This window comes from Theobroma cacao, chromosome 9 (genome assembly GCF_000208745.1).
Source record: "Theobroma cacao cultivar B97-61/B2 chromosome 9, Criollo_cocoa_genome_V2, whole genome shotgun sequence".
NCBI lineage: Eukaryota > Viridiplantae > Streptophyta > Magnoliopsida > Malvales > Malvaceae > Theobroma > Theobroma cacao.
This window is the reverse complement of record NC_030858.1, coordinates 3,367,012-3,383,346: the sequence shown is the minus strand read 5'-3', so window position 1 is coordinate 3,383,346 and position 16,335 is coordinate 3,367,012. Positions and strand designations below refer to the sequence as shown.

Below are 16,335 nucleotides of genomic sequence, written 5' to 3'. Positions count from 1 at the left end.
ATGGTGAGTTCTTTCTTTTTGCTTGGTTATCAACGTCATAACAGCTACTTTTCTGGACTTTGCAAAGATGAGTTTCAAAATGTCCATCAATCCTTTCAACAAACTCGGTTTCTTCATTACTTGGACAATATGCATAAGTTGAAGATTTCTCGTTAATTGGTATTTCTGCAAACTTTTTCTGGTGTGGTTCTTCCAAGACTGGTTCTATATGCTCTGCTAAATGACAGATGCCTTCTTATCAAATAAATTTAGCCATATTTTGCCTGCTGGCTTAGACCAGTGTGTATTTTTGCAAGGGAAATTGCCTTACCCACGAATTACAGCCCTTTGAGTAATACACACTTACTACACCTAGGTGGATTGCAAAACCTTCCAAGTTTTACGTGGTAGGCTAAATCCTTCTTTCTTACAGGTATTTTTTAAGGGGTGGCGGGAGTGGTAAACAATCTTCAAATGGGATGAACTTGGTGAACTGATTCTTGTTTGATTTCAGTTGTTAAGAGTTAATATCCGCCAGGTGTAGATCCACGTAATATATCTAGATTCCCGCTGGCCGCTGGAGGAGTTGCTGTAAGTTGCATCTCTAAAAACAAAGCTCAAGTTGATTCATGATTTTATTCGTTTTCTTGCTTGCACGGGACGGAAAGAACAAAGAGACAAGCGACAGGCTACAATTTAAGACCACCTCGCAACAAAAATTGCCCTCTTGGTTAATAAGGACAGGGAGAAATGGAAGTAGACGGATAAAGAAGTGCCACCTCGCAGAAAATTTTGATCAGTACTGTAATTTCAGTTTGGTGGCATTTATGAAATAACTAATACAAAGTAAGCTTTCGTAATTCTGTAACGCAAGCGATGTGCTCTAAGTGGCCTATGCAGCAGGCTTCACTTTCTCAATCAAGTCTGCAGCGTCTTGGACTGTTGCAATGTTCTCGGCTCCACCTTCTCCAATTGAAACTCCGAATTGTTCCTCCAAGGCCATCATTATCTCCACCTGAATTGATCAATACAACATTGTATCAGATAGATTTAGTTTTCTGATACAATATTAATGTTGTAATTTCTAAGAGTAGAACAAAGGTTATTATCCATTTATGAGACCCTTTTTTCCCCCTAATTTTGTCAAAGAGAGAGTAGTATTTTAAAGATTTTTTTTTTTTTTTGCATTCGAGTATTTAGTTTATTGGTTGGTGTATAATTCTCTGCTTAGAGAATAGGATTCGAATCTCACTTCTCTTAATTAAAAAAAAATCTGAAAAATCCTCTTTGTGAAGGAAAAGACCAGGATATGCACACGATGCAAGAAACAGAAAAGAGGTTGTAAAAAAAACAAATTTGCATTTGTTTTGAAGAGATGTACCGTGTCAAGGGAATCAGCACCCAGGTCAGCAAACTTGGTTTCAGGTGTCACCGTGCTCACATCAATTGACAATTGCTTAGCAATGGTGTTTTGGACGGTTTTCAATGTCTCAGGTTGAGCCTGGCCAAACCCAATGTATCGCGATAATGAGCTTGAATGACAGATTTCATTCCAAAAAATAGAAAAACAGAAGAAAGAGATCCGATGCTTTAATTATTAGTCAGAAAACAAAAAGATAGAGAGTTAAATTCCCTACAAGAGAGCATGAAATTGCAGTCTTGAAGCAGCTGGACCGAGTAGAAAACTTGTTTATCTCCTTTGAGAATTGAATCTTGGGAATAAGCTTTAACCCATTAAATACAGGACCTCCCTGCAATATAAATTAGGCTCAGTCCTCGTCTTAATTATATTCACATTGCACCGATCGATAGCGGGGTAATCACTTACAATGGTAGTGAAACTTTTGTGCTGAGAAATAGATCCCCGGGCTCGGGGAATTGTAGCAAGTGTGGCCAATGCACATGCTGAGGTTGAAGCAAAGGCAGCCATTTGAATCTAGATTAACGATTGGAATAGGAAATGATATATCGTTTTTGCCAAGATTAAAGGAAGTGAATTTGATGAAGAAACTCAAACAAAGTTGTTCAAATAAATAGCGAACTTCTACGGACAAGGTCAGAAGCTGGCCAGGGAGTTACATGAAGAGGTGATGATGATTCCAATGTTTGATTTTGTTTTAGGGTCTTGGAATTGGGCGGCCACTTCCAAGCATGTACAATGTCCGCTTGTGGCACGGCAGCTCCAAAGTGGTTTGGGCTCACCGTTATTTTTTCTCTGCTCTTAAATTGCAAAAGCCGCAATTTTATATATTATCTCAGGACATCGTCGGTTACGAAAAGCTTACAGGAAATACGCCATGAGGTAAGATATAGAAGCCTCAGCAGTCATGCTCTAGCCTAGCACAGCATTTTCATAGGCATAAATAGACAACAAACAGGTCTGTTTGCAACTAGATTTTCTTCTGCAGCGGCAGCTGCAGGAATTTGGTGCCTCAAGTCCAAGTACGATAACATTTGACCTGTTGAATGGTCATCTAGGTACATGTGATTTTATGTAGAGAAAACATGAATACGGAGAGATGGATGGTTTTCAAGCAAAGACTGCTAGCTAGCTCTTGGGAGAAGCCCTCCTTTTCTTTGGCAATTGAAATCACTTTTACAGTTTTACTATGATTACTTTCTAGCTAGCTCTTGTGAGAAGCCCTCCCTCCTTTTATTTAGCAATTGAAAGCACTTTTACAGTTCTACTATGGTTAATTTCACCGTTTATATATGCTTAAAACATAATGGTAGGTCTACGATCTATGGCTACCTTATCCCTTTCCCCTTAAGACTTTTGGTCCAAATTTGCCACACCAAGGAACTATTTAAACCATGTACACGCCTGCTCCGTGGCATTTTCTCTATGGTAAATATATGTAGCAGCAAAGTTGAAGTCGCAGCCTTCACCAAAGATCGAGTGGAAGAAAGGATTGGCAGAAAATTCCACAGTGCTAGCTGTAGAATGTATTCCCATGGATAGACCATTGCTTCTTTGAGTGCATGCATGCGGCTGCTGTCTGATATTTTCTTTTCTGCATGCATGTCACCAAAAGCTCCTTATCATGTGCTTGCATTGAAAGTGGAATAAAAATTTACATATGGTAAAGTTTTTTTTATTAATCCTAAAATATAAGGTGTTTTGGGAAATAACCTTTCAAATAATTTTAATTGTTTTAAGTCAAGAGAAGAGATTTTGGGACAAAAATATCTTTAATGAGATATCTTCATTGACGTGCACTTTCATACATGCACATATTAGGAAAAATAAATCTGCACAGAATTTGTTCCCTCTAATTTTGTGCAAAACATGCATTTTTTTTTTCCGAAAAAGCTTGTGCAAAACAAAATCATGTTATAGGAGATGGTTTTTCAGATATTTCAGACATGACGTTCAAGTAGTACGAGAAGGGTGATATTAAATTGAACGAGGAACCGATCGTGATGAATCCAAAGCTTCGAGAATGATGTGAAATCAATAATCCCTGATACGGTGGTGAATCAAAAGGAGGAAGATGTGAATTGAAAGCACGAAATGGTCATGCTACAGCAGGCCATATGTGACACGATTGTGTCACGGTAGGTTTTAGAATTTGTGAAACGCCATGGTGAGAATGTGTGACAAACATAGTGGGAATGTATGACACGGCATAGTGGGAATGTATGACACATCATGGTGAGAATATGTGACAAGATTGTGACACGACAGGGTTTAGAGTTTGTGACATGCCATGGAGGAAATATTTGACACGACAGAGTGAGAATATGTGACACGACTTGGAAGGAATATGTGAGAAGACATGGTGAGAATATATGACACGCTAGTGTAAGAATGTGACATGACATGGTATGAATATGTGACATGCCATAGTAAGAATATGTGAGATGGCATGGTGAGCATATGTGACACGGCTATAACATGGTAGGGTTTAGAGTTTGTGACACGTCATGGAGGGAATCTATGACACGGCAGGGTGAGAATGTATGAGACGGCACGATGAGAATATGTGACACGGTTGTGACAAGCCATAATGGGAATGTGTGACACGATATGGTAAGAATCTATGACACAACATGTTGACATCGTGTGACATGGCATGGTGAGAATCTGTGACACGCCATGGTGAGCATATATGTGACATGCCATGGTTTGAATATGTGACACCATAGTTTGAAATAGGAAAAAAATGTAGACAAATAATAAGGAAACACTTGGAACTTCCACTGAATGAATATTATAAGGCCATTGCATTTTATTATATATTTTTCAGAATTCGTAAACGTCTATGTGAAGGAACTAAGAAAGTTTGATTCATTCCTCATTCCTAAAGGGACTAGAATATTCGACTTTGTTCTTTGCAAGCCTAACGACATCACAGCAACAATGTCAGTTATCAGCGAAGAGGTCAGTCAGTCTCAAATTAAAACTTTCTTTTGTTAGTTCATTTTTGTTTGGGTTGCTGTGATATGTTTATGTTTTTGCATTTGTTATGTTTTAACTATTTTCTTCCTGGTTTTATGATTTTTTTTGTAAATTATGGAGAGAGAGAACTATAACATTTTTTTTTATGACATGGTTTATGGTCGTACCAAAGTTTTGAAAGGGGTCTGCATTTGCATATCGTGTAACACGAACTACAACATTTGATCTGACGTGTAGTGGGTTAACTAGTTTTTGGGATTTTTAACTTATTTTCTGAGGTTTTAAGTGTGTCACCACATTGGGTAATTTAGGGCAGTTCGTGTAATGAGTCAGTAATTATAGTGATTGGCATGTCATAACATGGCATGGTTAGCGTGTCACCACATTGGGTATTTTAGGGCAATTCCTATAACGATACAACAATTATTGTGATTAGCGTGTCACGACATGGCTTAACGTTGGCGTTTAACAACATTTGACTTGGTATGCTTAGCGTGTAACAACATTTTACTTGGTATGCATAGTGTGCAATAACATTTATTTCTTTCTTCAGTATATCATGTTGCACATTATGGGTTAACTCACAAGTGCATGTGTGCCATGTTTTACAAATGCAGTTAAGACAGTATGATGATCTTGACAGTTTGCTTGTTGTGTTGAGGGAGAAGTGGGAGTTCAAGGTCTCTATTAACACCTACTGTAAGTGGTTGCAATTGCATTGCATCAATAAGACTCTACAAGAGAAAAGGGAGTACGATATAGTCAAGCGTACGTGCTTCGGATTACTACTAGACATATATCCACAAGGCTACTTTTGCATTGGTCTCCTGCAGAACATAGTGATTCGTCGAATCACTGAGATAGAGTCAATGGACCATGAGTTATGGTTTGCCATTGGCAAGAACAAGGCGCATATATCAAAACAGGAGTTCTGCCTTATCACCGGACTTAAGTTTAGCAAATGCCCAATGTATTCACATGATTGTATAAGGTTGTCCTCGATGAAATTCATGCGAGATATTGGAATGGGCAGCAGAGCGTTAAGCTACCGGCGTTGCTTGATATGTTTCGAAGAGGCAACTTTCAACGACTAGGAGACTCGACCAAGATGGAGCTTATATTGATCGCAAATAACATTTTATTTGGTCAAGACTACCGTAGACAGATGACGCCTTGGCTCTTGTCATTGGTGGAGGACATCGACGCTTGGAATGTATTTTCCTGAGGTCACTATGTTTGAAGGCTGACCAAAGACTACCTATTGAAGGGGTTCGAAGTGCCTACCTTAAACTTGCAGAAGGATAATCGTTTATGCTACAACATTTATGTATTCGCATGGGTGATATAAATTGTCACAGAACATTTTTTAGTTTCCTTTTGACATAATAATTTATGGTTGCACTCTTTTATCATTTGTGATTCAATAATGGTTATATTTGACTTGCAGTTTTGGGCATAGAGGTGATTCCTGCCTTTCAAAAAATAGTTGTCCATTCTACTCCGAAGGACAACGTCTACCCATGTATGTGCAAATGGCAATGCAATTAGAAGTCAAAAGACTTCTACAAAGCGATTGAGAAGTTGGAGTCATCTCAACATGTGAGTGAATAGCTACCAATTTGTGCTGTGAATTTGTATAATAATTATCATAAAATTTAATCAAAATACCTATTTTTCAGTTATGGGCATTTGAAACCTTGGAGTCCACCTTGAATGAGGCCACACAAAAGTATTTGGTGGGCATCGATGTCCTTTTATTTGAGGGGCACCAGTACGTGCCAATAGGGCACATGGAGGATCGAACAGACCGAGGTTTAGGTGTAAGGGAAAAGAGGAGAAACCTGAAGACTAGTGCATCGTCACTTATAGAGACGATAAGTTGTAGTGTCCTGAGTTGATAGAGGAAGGGGACGACCTAGGCAATGTTAATGAATAGCCGGTAAAGACAGTTTTAACGATTTGTGTTCAACAATTCCATATGTGATTATCGAATAACACAGTAATATCTGTATTTACAGTTGACCCATGCGACGACAGCTCCTCAACCACTTAAAGGTTCTGTTCAAACGCACAGTGCTAACGAGCTGCCGATAAGAATGGTTCTAACAGTTTGTGTTCAATATTTTCACAAATGTTTATCGAATAATACAGTAATTTCTGTTATTGCAGTTGATAGAGGCGATGACAGCTCCTCAACCACTGATCGGTCTTGCTCAACTGCATAATACTAACGAGTCACCGGTAAGAACGATTCTAACGATTTGTGTTCAATATTTTCACATATGTTTATTGAATAACACAGTAATTTTTGTTATTGAAATTGACGGAGGCGACGACAACTCATCAACCATCGACCGATCCTACTCAGTCACATGGTGCTAACGAGCTGTCGATAAGGATATTAAAGTTCTAACAGTTTATATTCAATAATTCCATATATGATTATTGAATAACATAGTAATATATGTTATTACAGTTGACCCATTCGACAAAAGTCAATGACGGTGTAGTCACTAAACGTCAGCTGTGACGGATCATGCGTAAGCATAAAAAAGACATATGAGAGCTGAAAGCTTCAATTCAGTCATTGATTTTCGCAATGCAAACATTTGAGGACTGTATTGTTGGTCAGATTCTAAACTGCCTAAAATCACAAGTACATTATTCTATTTTCGCTCTCATATTGGTAGTTTACGTTTAGCGAGTGTAGCTCTATTTTTTATTCTCGGTTTATGGTTTATGGTTTTTTATGAGTTAACAGATTTTTTCTTTTGTCTCGTTCTGTAGGGCGGTGCTTCATCTCACTGTGATGGTGAGCACCACGATGATGCTGATGATGGGCAGCATGATGAACCTGGTGTTCACATTCACTATGACGTTGTTGGTGCTGACAGAGCAAATGCAACTCATGTCGATGACGTTCTCGATGATGCTGTGGTAGGGGATGTGACCCTTCAATCAGTTGATGCTGAAGGAAACTATGTTCCTCAGGCCGATGCAGTTGTTGGTATATCTGCGAGAGGGGAAGGGGACCTTCACTCAGTTGAGGCTGAAAGAGACCATGTTCTTCAGGCCGATGTAGTAGTCGAGGCAACTGTAAGAGCGGATAAGGAGACTATGTTCCTCAGGCTGATGCAGTTGTTGATATATCTGCGAGAGAGAAAGGGGACCTTCACTTAGTTGAGGCTGAAAGAGACCATGTTCTTCAGGTTGATGTAGTAGTCGAGGCAACTGTAAGAGGGGATAGGACCTTTGCATCAGTTCATGCTGAAAGGGACTATGTTCCTTAGAGCACTTCTAAAGGCAATGACACGTGGTAATTTATTTTTCAGAAGATGCACTTACTGAGGTTTGAACCCAAGACTTCTAACAAATAAACCAATGTCTTGACCCTCACACCTAAACTCTTACATTTAATAATGCCTTACTTGAATTTCTTTTCTACATTTCTTCTTTCTTTTTCTTTCTTATTTTTGTTTTTCTTTTCCTAAAACTATGTTGTTTTGGAACTTTTTTATACTTTCAAAAATCATAACCATAAAAACCCTTTGAAACCTTCTTCTTAAAACGACGTACTTTTATGGAGAGAATGAAAAAAATAAGAAAGAGAAAAAGGGTCCAAAACGACGTAGTTTTCTGAAAAGAATGTTATTTGTTATTGTTGCTCGAAATTTGAGTCTGATGAGATCATTTTTTATACGATATCTTTCCATGACGTATTTATCTAAAATTAATTATAAAACTTGTTAAAAATTATACTCATCGACATCAATTAAATAATATATGATATTACATAGCAAATTATTAGGTTCAGTAACAAACAATATGATAATTTTTTATTCACTGATCAAAACTATATACAAAATTCAAATAATTAAATAATATATCTATAAAATAAATAAAAAAATAAAGACTCATAATATATTTATACCACTCTTTCCAAAGTGGGTCCGCCCATGGATATAATGACAACATTTTTTCTTAGTTCATTATTAACTAATAAACATAAAATATGAATGAATGTAAGAACTGCAAAAGGAAATTGCAAGAAAGGTAGTGCACATGGGTCACACATTTAGTTAGGTCGACAAATTGTCTTCATCTACAAGACACCGTACGTTTTCAAACATTGTTTTTCGTATTGGACAAGTGTTGAGTGTGTGATCAATTTGTCTGCAAGTTGAACACGTTTTTGGTCTTCACACTCGTGGAGGCACCGATTGACTTGAAGATGATGCCGAATTTGTGGATGGAACTGCAAATGGGGATGGGTAATTCTATCTATTATGCCCGTACCTCTTGCATTGCAAACATCTCTGTGCTCGACTGCCTTCACCAGCCGATGGAATCTTTTTCCTTCAAGGTCTTGCCGCTTGGCCTCACCAAGGTGGTGGTAAAACGACAATTTGTTTCACATGACTAGATGCCCTACCGGGTGAATGGACCATGCATAACTCTCCACCAAAACGGTTGTCTTGCAGTAATCAGTGCAGAATTCAACGGCTTCACATTTGCATTTATTGAAAAATACAATGAACTCAATGTTCAAGCACAATGTAAATGCTATGTTAATTAGGGTTCAAATAAGAAATAAAGATATCCTAACCTTATTGCCGCAATGGCATGGCTGTATGACAGTAAATCTGTTTGGAACTCATAACATGAACACGTCTTCCTAGACAGGTTTACAAGTTCGTTCATCTTCCCGTTTTTAACTTTGAACTCCACTCGATTGATAGGTTTAACTACAAAGTGATATGCATCATTAAATCGTTTGCTTAACTACCTAACAACCCAAAAGCTAAGGGGCGTGGTCACCTTGATAGCCTCTTCAAACTGATCATGGAACTAATGTTGGAACATGTCGTTGATGAACTCAATCAAAATAGTGATTGGTATTTGTCTTGCATGTTTCAAGCATGAGGTAACACATTTTGCAATGTTGGATGTTATGAGTTGGTATCACCTTGTCGGTGAAAATGCATGTGCCCATCTCTCAGGGCCTATTCTCATAAGGTCAGAGTGGGTTTCGCGTGAATCTGCTTGAGCGGGTTTATATGTCTGTTGAAATTGAAAACCTTAGAGCAATCTCTAGCAAGAGTGAAAATCATAGAAGCATTATCGTGTTTGAACTTGTTTTAAAGTTTTTCTTCAAGTGGTAATTGCATAAAACATGGTGCGCTTCTGGGAATGCATTTTAGGTTGCTTTCTTAATGTCGAGATGCTAATCAGAAATGAACATAGTGTTTTTAGGACAGCTAGCTACATCACGCAACTTGCTAAGAAACCACATCCATGAGTTTTCGTCCTCAACATGGCCTATTCCAAATGCAATTAGATATACGTACTCGTTCGCATCTTTGCACACAGCAATAAACAGAACACCCTTGAACTTGTTTTTCAAATGTGTCGCATCAATTGCAACCGTAGGACGCATTACATCCCTAAACCACCGGATACAAGCCTCGTATGACCAGAAACAATATTGAATTTTTGTGCCTCATCATTAGCCACTGCAGTGATTGTGCTGGGATTTTCTCGTTACAACATATAAAAATACAAGGGTAGTAGTTGAAATGACTCCTCCAGGGGATCAACCACAAGCCTCTCCGCATACTCTTTCGCTTGCCAGGCCTTACCATTCAAGCATTCCAATCCCCACTGAACCTTTATTTCACCAATTATGTCCTTAGGTCTCAATGCTACTCCATTAGCCTAAAGCTTGTGTGACATAAGTTCACCAATTATCTTCGCAGTAGCAATTCAAAATCGCCTTTGCAAACCATCGACAGCACACATGTGTACTTTGTGAAACGTCCGAACTTGCCAATATTCTCTTTCAGGTGACTTCATTGCATGCTCATCGAACTTGCATGCCTTGTCCTTACAACCAACCTCAAAACGACCTTTACATGACCTTTTTACTCTTATCTCAACTTGCTATTTTAGAGCTAACATATTTAAATCTCGTTTCAACTCGGCCTTCAAGGAAAACATTTTTCCTTTGTATAAGTGATCATTAATACATGTCGACTCCTCAGTGGTAATTGTTTGAAAGGATAACCTTTCTGCACCTAGACTTAGCCACTTACGAGATATCCTTGTAATCCCTTTTTCCTGATAACTGTCATCGAGCAGTGTCTTAGCCAAACGAATCTCGTTCTCACTAGCAATGAGGTTATTATATATGGGGTCATTACACTAAACATCTCCTACATCAACACCTCCAATAGGTTCCGTTTCGCCTTCAACATAATCGCAAATTGGAATGTCACTATCATAAAACCAATCATCGTCTAAATTGTCATCATGCCTGTCATTTGAATTGTCATTAAATCTGTCTTCACCAGCAAGGAACAAATCCTCATTTCCCTCATCATTTGCAGTATTATCCTCGAGCATCACAGTGTCACCTTTCAACGTCGTAGTGTTATCCTCAAGTGTCGTAGTCTTATTTGAAAATGACATTACTCATTCTACAGTTTCACTTTATCGTTGCATTTGTTGGACAGAAGCAAGTAATTGGTTCGATGCACATGCTGATTGAAATTGTGCAGCCAACTGTTATGTGAATGTCATGTGTCTACCGGGCTACACAAACTCTTGTGCATACGTCAATTGCCATTGTTGTGGGTTATGAACCGAATGTTACGGTATTGTGAAGCACTGTAAATCTCATTTTGATTGAGCTGATTACCATGTTATACAACTTCTTGATGTGACATAACATTTATTTGGCACTCCTTAATAGTGACATACACAGTCGGAACATTCCTCTGTTCTAGTAGAATTAATGCAACACCCTTATCATCCTTGATAATTAGGCGTGATAGCTCTCAGGTGTACTAATCAATGCATGTAATTCAATATCGTGATTTTCTAAGTTTACCCCAGCAACATCTTCAACTAGCTTCATCAAGCCCGTAAACAACAAATCACTCCTAACCCCTCGCATTTGTGACTCATCACCCTTGTAAATGCCATCAACTCACTGACCACCGTGTCTTCTCACAAGTCACACAATTGGAACCCCCATGAAATTTTGAAAATAAAAAATTTATCAGTCATTTTACACATTACATGCCGTGTTTTAAAATTTATCAGTCATATTGTTACATGCCACATTCAAAAAATGTTACACACCATATTCAAAAAATGTTACACGCCATGTTCAAAAATGTTACACGCAAGTTCAAAAATTGTTACACGTCATGTTCACAACATGTTACACGCCATGTTCAATAAAAATGTTACACGCCATGTGCTAACACTTGTTATTATTTCAATATATTTTTTACACATCATGCGCATTAGAGATGCATGACGTGTAATAACTTTGGGCAATGTTTCTAATCCATATTCTAATTTACACAAAAAGTTTCACATATTAATGTGTTGTAGCAATAAACTCAATAACATACCTTGATGTCATTTCTGCTCTAAGATCTATTTATCGATGACAATATGGCCAGATGTCGAAAGATAGACCACAGCATGATAACGATAGTACTCAACAAGGAGTTGACAGAGCTGATACAGTTTAAAGAGTTGAGAGAGCTGATGATGATGGTGCTCAACAGAGAGTTGACAGAGTTGATACAATTTAAAGAGCTGAGAGAGAGAGAGAGTTGAGTGAGCTGAAATAACTGAGCATTTATTTTTAGTTGTCTATAGTGGGGGGAGATATCAGGAGATTAATTTGTTAGGATGTTTTTAAGGACATTTTGGTCTACTCATACTTGTTTTTGAATAAAAACACATAACTTTATATATGTGGCTATTTCTGAAATGACCTTATGAGGAGGATTATTTATCACAATTTTCTCTTTACATATCCTTCCAATATTACATCTCAAACAATGACAAAACAAAATAAGAATGAAGTGTGAAAAATAAATTAATGATAAGATTAAATGAGATCGTGGACTACCTCTTCTCTTGTAGTAATCCCTTATTCAGAGAAGAGGAGACAGTGCCTTGGCATAGAATTGGATTGGTAATGCTGGGTTTTTATTGGCTGCAAGTTGTCATTCAAAACCATAACCAAAGCTATAAAGAGGTCCAAAAACTTTGATGCTACTCTCTCTTAGGGTTTTAGAAAGCAAACGAGTTGTGCGTAGTGTTGTTGGTGGCAGATTGAAAAATTGAATGGTCCCACCGCCACCGCCACCACCTCCCACCCCCACTTATGGCGGAAAGTGACCATACACTTTGGAGGGTAAATGGAGAGGAAAAACAGCGTGAGGGGCTGAATCATCTGAGAGGACGGACGCCCCCACCCCTGCTTCTAAATTCAATGAGTGACAGATTTCAATATTTTACCACAATATTAAGTCGAAAGAGATAGCTGGGATTATTAAATAACACTGAAAAACCAGCACGCGTGGGGGGAGAGAGATGGGGCAGGATATGCCTTAACCAGAAAGTCAAATTCAAATTGGAAATCGATTTTAAGGCATTCCTAATGGCATTGTCCAGTGTATTTTTTACCAGGATCCTGTATGGTCCGCAAGTAGAATTCAATTCGTGGAAGGAGCTATAAATAACTTAAGAACCCGACAGAAAAAATGAGATAGAACTCCAAAATGAATAGGATAATGGTTCAGGCAATCATCAAATTTCAATCCCATCTGAAGATAGGCAAACAGACTTTTTCAAACAAAACGGTTTTGGAATTGTAGTGGGTCAAGTATGGTGGTTGTCATGACTTGTGAGGTTTGCATTCATTTGTTGTTTATAGGAATTCTGTTTTTCCCCTTGTTTTACATAAAAATTGCATACTTGGGTTTTTCTTTCTATGGCAATATGTTCAGGATCAAGAAAATGAATAACTAGCTTTCTTTTTCGGATTTTTGAAGGAGTTGGATGTAAACGCATTAACTTTACAACAACACCACAAAAACAGTAGTGAACAGGATAGTGAAACGGGGAATTGACTGAGAGGGGGAGGGATGGGTGCAGGCTTTTTCGGCGCTGGCCAGCTGCCAAGTTGTTGTCCCTTTCCGTGCATTCCCACGTGGCAACCTCCCTCTGATTGGAGCCTCAAAGCCCCAACCACGTGGCACCCTTTGTTGGGAATGCTCCCCCCACCCAACCCCACCCCCAGTGGGAAATAGCCGTTGATTATGACCGGTCACATCATGTCCGTCAGTCCTTACATGCGGTCCCACCCCATTCTCAGGGCAATTGGATAATCAAGGGTTAGAGAAAAAAATATATATATGCTCATGGAATCACCTCCTAAAATGCCAATCCAGCAGCCTTCCGAGTTTATCCACATATCAAGAATTCAAAGTACCAGTTGGGACTCCACAGTCTGCTGCTCACCAATTTCTCCATGCCAGTCCTAGCTACCTTCACTTTATTGTGCATTTTAATAGCAATAGAAGTTTCACATATTTGGCCAAATTCATATAATTGAAATGCATGTGAATTTATTAATATCTGCGGAGTACTAATGTTTTCTTTTGAATCTGAAAAATTTTAGATTCTTGAAAGCAAAACAAATACTAGTGGATTTAATTTAATGAAAAAGAGGTGATTGGTTTTTGACGTGATGGGTGAAAATTACCATCTTCTAAATTCAACCCCATTAAAAATTCCCTAGCTGGTTACAGTTAGTTTCAGATGCTCAATTTTTCATGAAAGGGAATTACCCACTACAAAGAGAAATCCAGACAGCTGTTAATGGCTGAAATTGTGGTACAGATGGCAATGCATGAGAAACAGTAACGAAGCATTATTGACTTAGCATACATTTACTAAGGAAGTTAATTAAAGGGGCCCCGAGAATTACTGTAGTAGCAGGGACAGACAGATAAAAGAGAGAGCAAAGAGTAGCAGACCTGGTTGCTGCATGGTCACAGCTATCAACTGAGACCCAAAAAGAAAGAAGAAAAACACTGGGGAATAAATTTTTCTGCTCAAGAGAAAAGCCTCACTGTTTTTATCCCCAAACTTGTGCGGGTGCTATAGGTAGTAGAGCTGTTTTCTTGTAAAAGGATAAAAGGGTAAAGACATAAGTATTTTACAGGGGCAGCACTGGTGTGAATGGAATCCAAAGGCAGAGAGAGAGAAATGGAAGCATATGGGATGGTGGGCAGGGGTGGTGGTGTTGCGCTGTGTAAACGTGATTCGTTGAAAGCAATCTTTTTCATCTGAGCTGCAATTTCCGCGCGTGAAGGGATTGGTGGAAGCTGGTTTTTCTTATCAGAAAAACAGAAAGCCTCCTTAAAGTCATAATATTTGCATATGCATCTTTATCCACTTCACACGATCAGGCCTGTGCTTCTCTCTCTCTCTCTCTCTTTCATGCATCTTATTAAGTTAATAGTTTATTTCTTTCTATTATATCTCTCCATATTCCTTATTAATTCTTCCATATTTTATTCTGTTCCTATTCTAAAATTTTATTTTTATCCTAGCTAACTTTGTCTGTTCAGGTGTAACTTGTAAGTAAGCCTATGGTTACACAAATCTTTTTGCATCTGGATGTTTCGTCGTATATAATTATTTTCCTTTCCATTTTTGTTGTGTTTGTAGTTCTGCCAGTTTACCTTTGGGGTTAAGACATTGCATGATCAGGTTATAATTTCCTGCTTGCTCAACCATCCTGGAAGATTGGACATATAAAAAAGTCAGGAGTGAGCACCTAATAATGCATCTATAGTCAGTTAGCTTATGCAAAGACAGGCTTTCGATCATAAGCTTTTAGCTTATACAAATTGTTAATTCAATTTACAAGTAGCTAGCTAGCTATGCTTTGACACAGCACTGACTTTCCAACAATCATTAGCATGCATTATTTCTGTACAAGAAAATTTACTAACGAGAAAGCTGGTGTTTTGAAAGGTATCAGGTACGCAGATGATCAGATGGTTTGATTGCTTCCATCCCTAGGCCATAATGATGAGGTAAGCACTTGAATTCAGAATGATTTTTTCTGATATCTTAATATAGTGCAATTTCAGGTTAGTGGGAATTAAGACAGTAGTCCATATAGCATAATCTTTTGACAAACATTTTTTATTCCCAGATTGGTTTTGAAGCTTCATAATTCTCTAACCAGAAACATGCTAAATTTGCTCCCTATATAGACAACAATTTACGTGGATGGACAAACAGTGTCATATGTCAGTTCCAAATTTAAAATGAGGTGTTAAGTCTACACATAACTGTCAATGTTTCACATTTTTCTTAAATACAGCAGCTGATTTGTTTATTACTACGCTTGACAGCAGTAATAATATCTCTTCTCTGGGCTTTATTGGTGCCTGAAAGCTCTGATAAAAGGCGCAGAAGCCATGCCTCTGGCTCTGCTGCCACCTCCAATTGGAGTAAGAAGATTGAAGTAAAAAGAAAAAGATGGTTTAGTGAAAATGGCAGCAGCAAGATTGAGGAATAGTTTTGTAAGGGGTAAAGAAAATGAGGATGGTATGGAGCATTCCTGTCTTTAACTTGCTGTAGAATGCCCTTCCAAAAGGTCCAAGTTCTCTGTTTCATGAACAGACTCAGATCATGTCCAACAATTTGTTTTAAACAGAAATATTGGAATTTCTCTCTTCTTTTCTCAAATATATAAAAGAGAAGGTTACAACAGTAATGAAGATTCTTCTGTCAGTCTCTCTATCAGGCTTTTGCGGACGTTTCTCCTAGCCTGGTCCCATCGTACATGCAGACAAGATACCAGAATAACCCATCTATTCATTGTTTTACCTATAATGCCCTCCGTTTGTAACTCACGACCAGTAAATCAAGAAAATTACAAAGCTAAAACATAAAAAATGAATCCAATTACCAAAGAGACCTTGCTTCTTCTCTTTTTCATCTTTCTAAATCCTATATACGAGTCAGAGGCTGTCCCCTTTGGTATAATGAGGACCAACAACCAAATCCCCCATTCTGATATATTTAAGTTCATTATCACAATTTATTTTTGTTTTTTTTTCAGCCAA

The 16,335-nt window shown here is 38.1% G+C and overlaps 1 protein-coding gene and 1 long non-coding RNA gene across 2 annotated transcripts; one reads left to right on the top strand and one right to left on the bottom strand.

Moving 5' to 3' along the window:
• On the bottom strand, window positions 3-1,909 carry LOC18588182 (acyl carrier protein 1, chloroplastic). The gene is made up of 4 exons (XM_007012417.2): window positions 1,808-1,909; window positions 1,617-1,730; window positions 1,361-1,480; window positions 3-994 (listed from the first exon to the last, which is right to left on the bottom strand). The coding sequence occupies exons 1-4, from the start codon at window positions 1,907-1,909 to the stop codon at window positions 872-874; spliced, it is 459 nt and encodes a 152-aa protein (XP_007012479.1). The 3' UTR covers window positions 3-871.
• Window positions 13,499-15,931, top strand: LOC108663204. Its single transcript, XR_001929226.1, has 3 exons — window positions 13,499-15,294; window positions 15,417-15,536; window positions 15,619-15,931. It is a non-coding gene; the product is annotated as an uncharacterized LOC108663204 (long non-coding RNA).

Excerpts from the sequence above, each read along its gene's own strand:
- LOC18588182 (XM_007012417.2), bottom strand. The coding sequence starts at position 1,909 with ATGGCTGCCTTTGCTTCAACCTCAGCATGTGCATTGGCCACACTTGCT. Across the intron at positions 1,731-1,807 it reads ACAAAAGTTTCACTACCATT|GGAGGTCCTGTATTTAATGG; the intron begins GTAAGTGATTAC and ends TTTATATTGCAG. Across the intron at positions 995-1,360 it reads GTGCTGATTCCCTTGACACG|GTGGAGATAATGATGGCCTT; the intron begins GTACATCTCTTC and ends TGATCAATTCAG.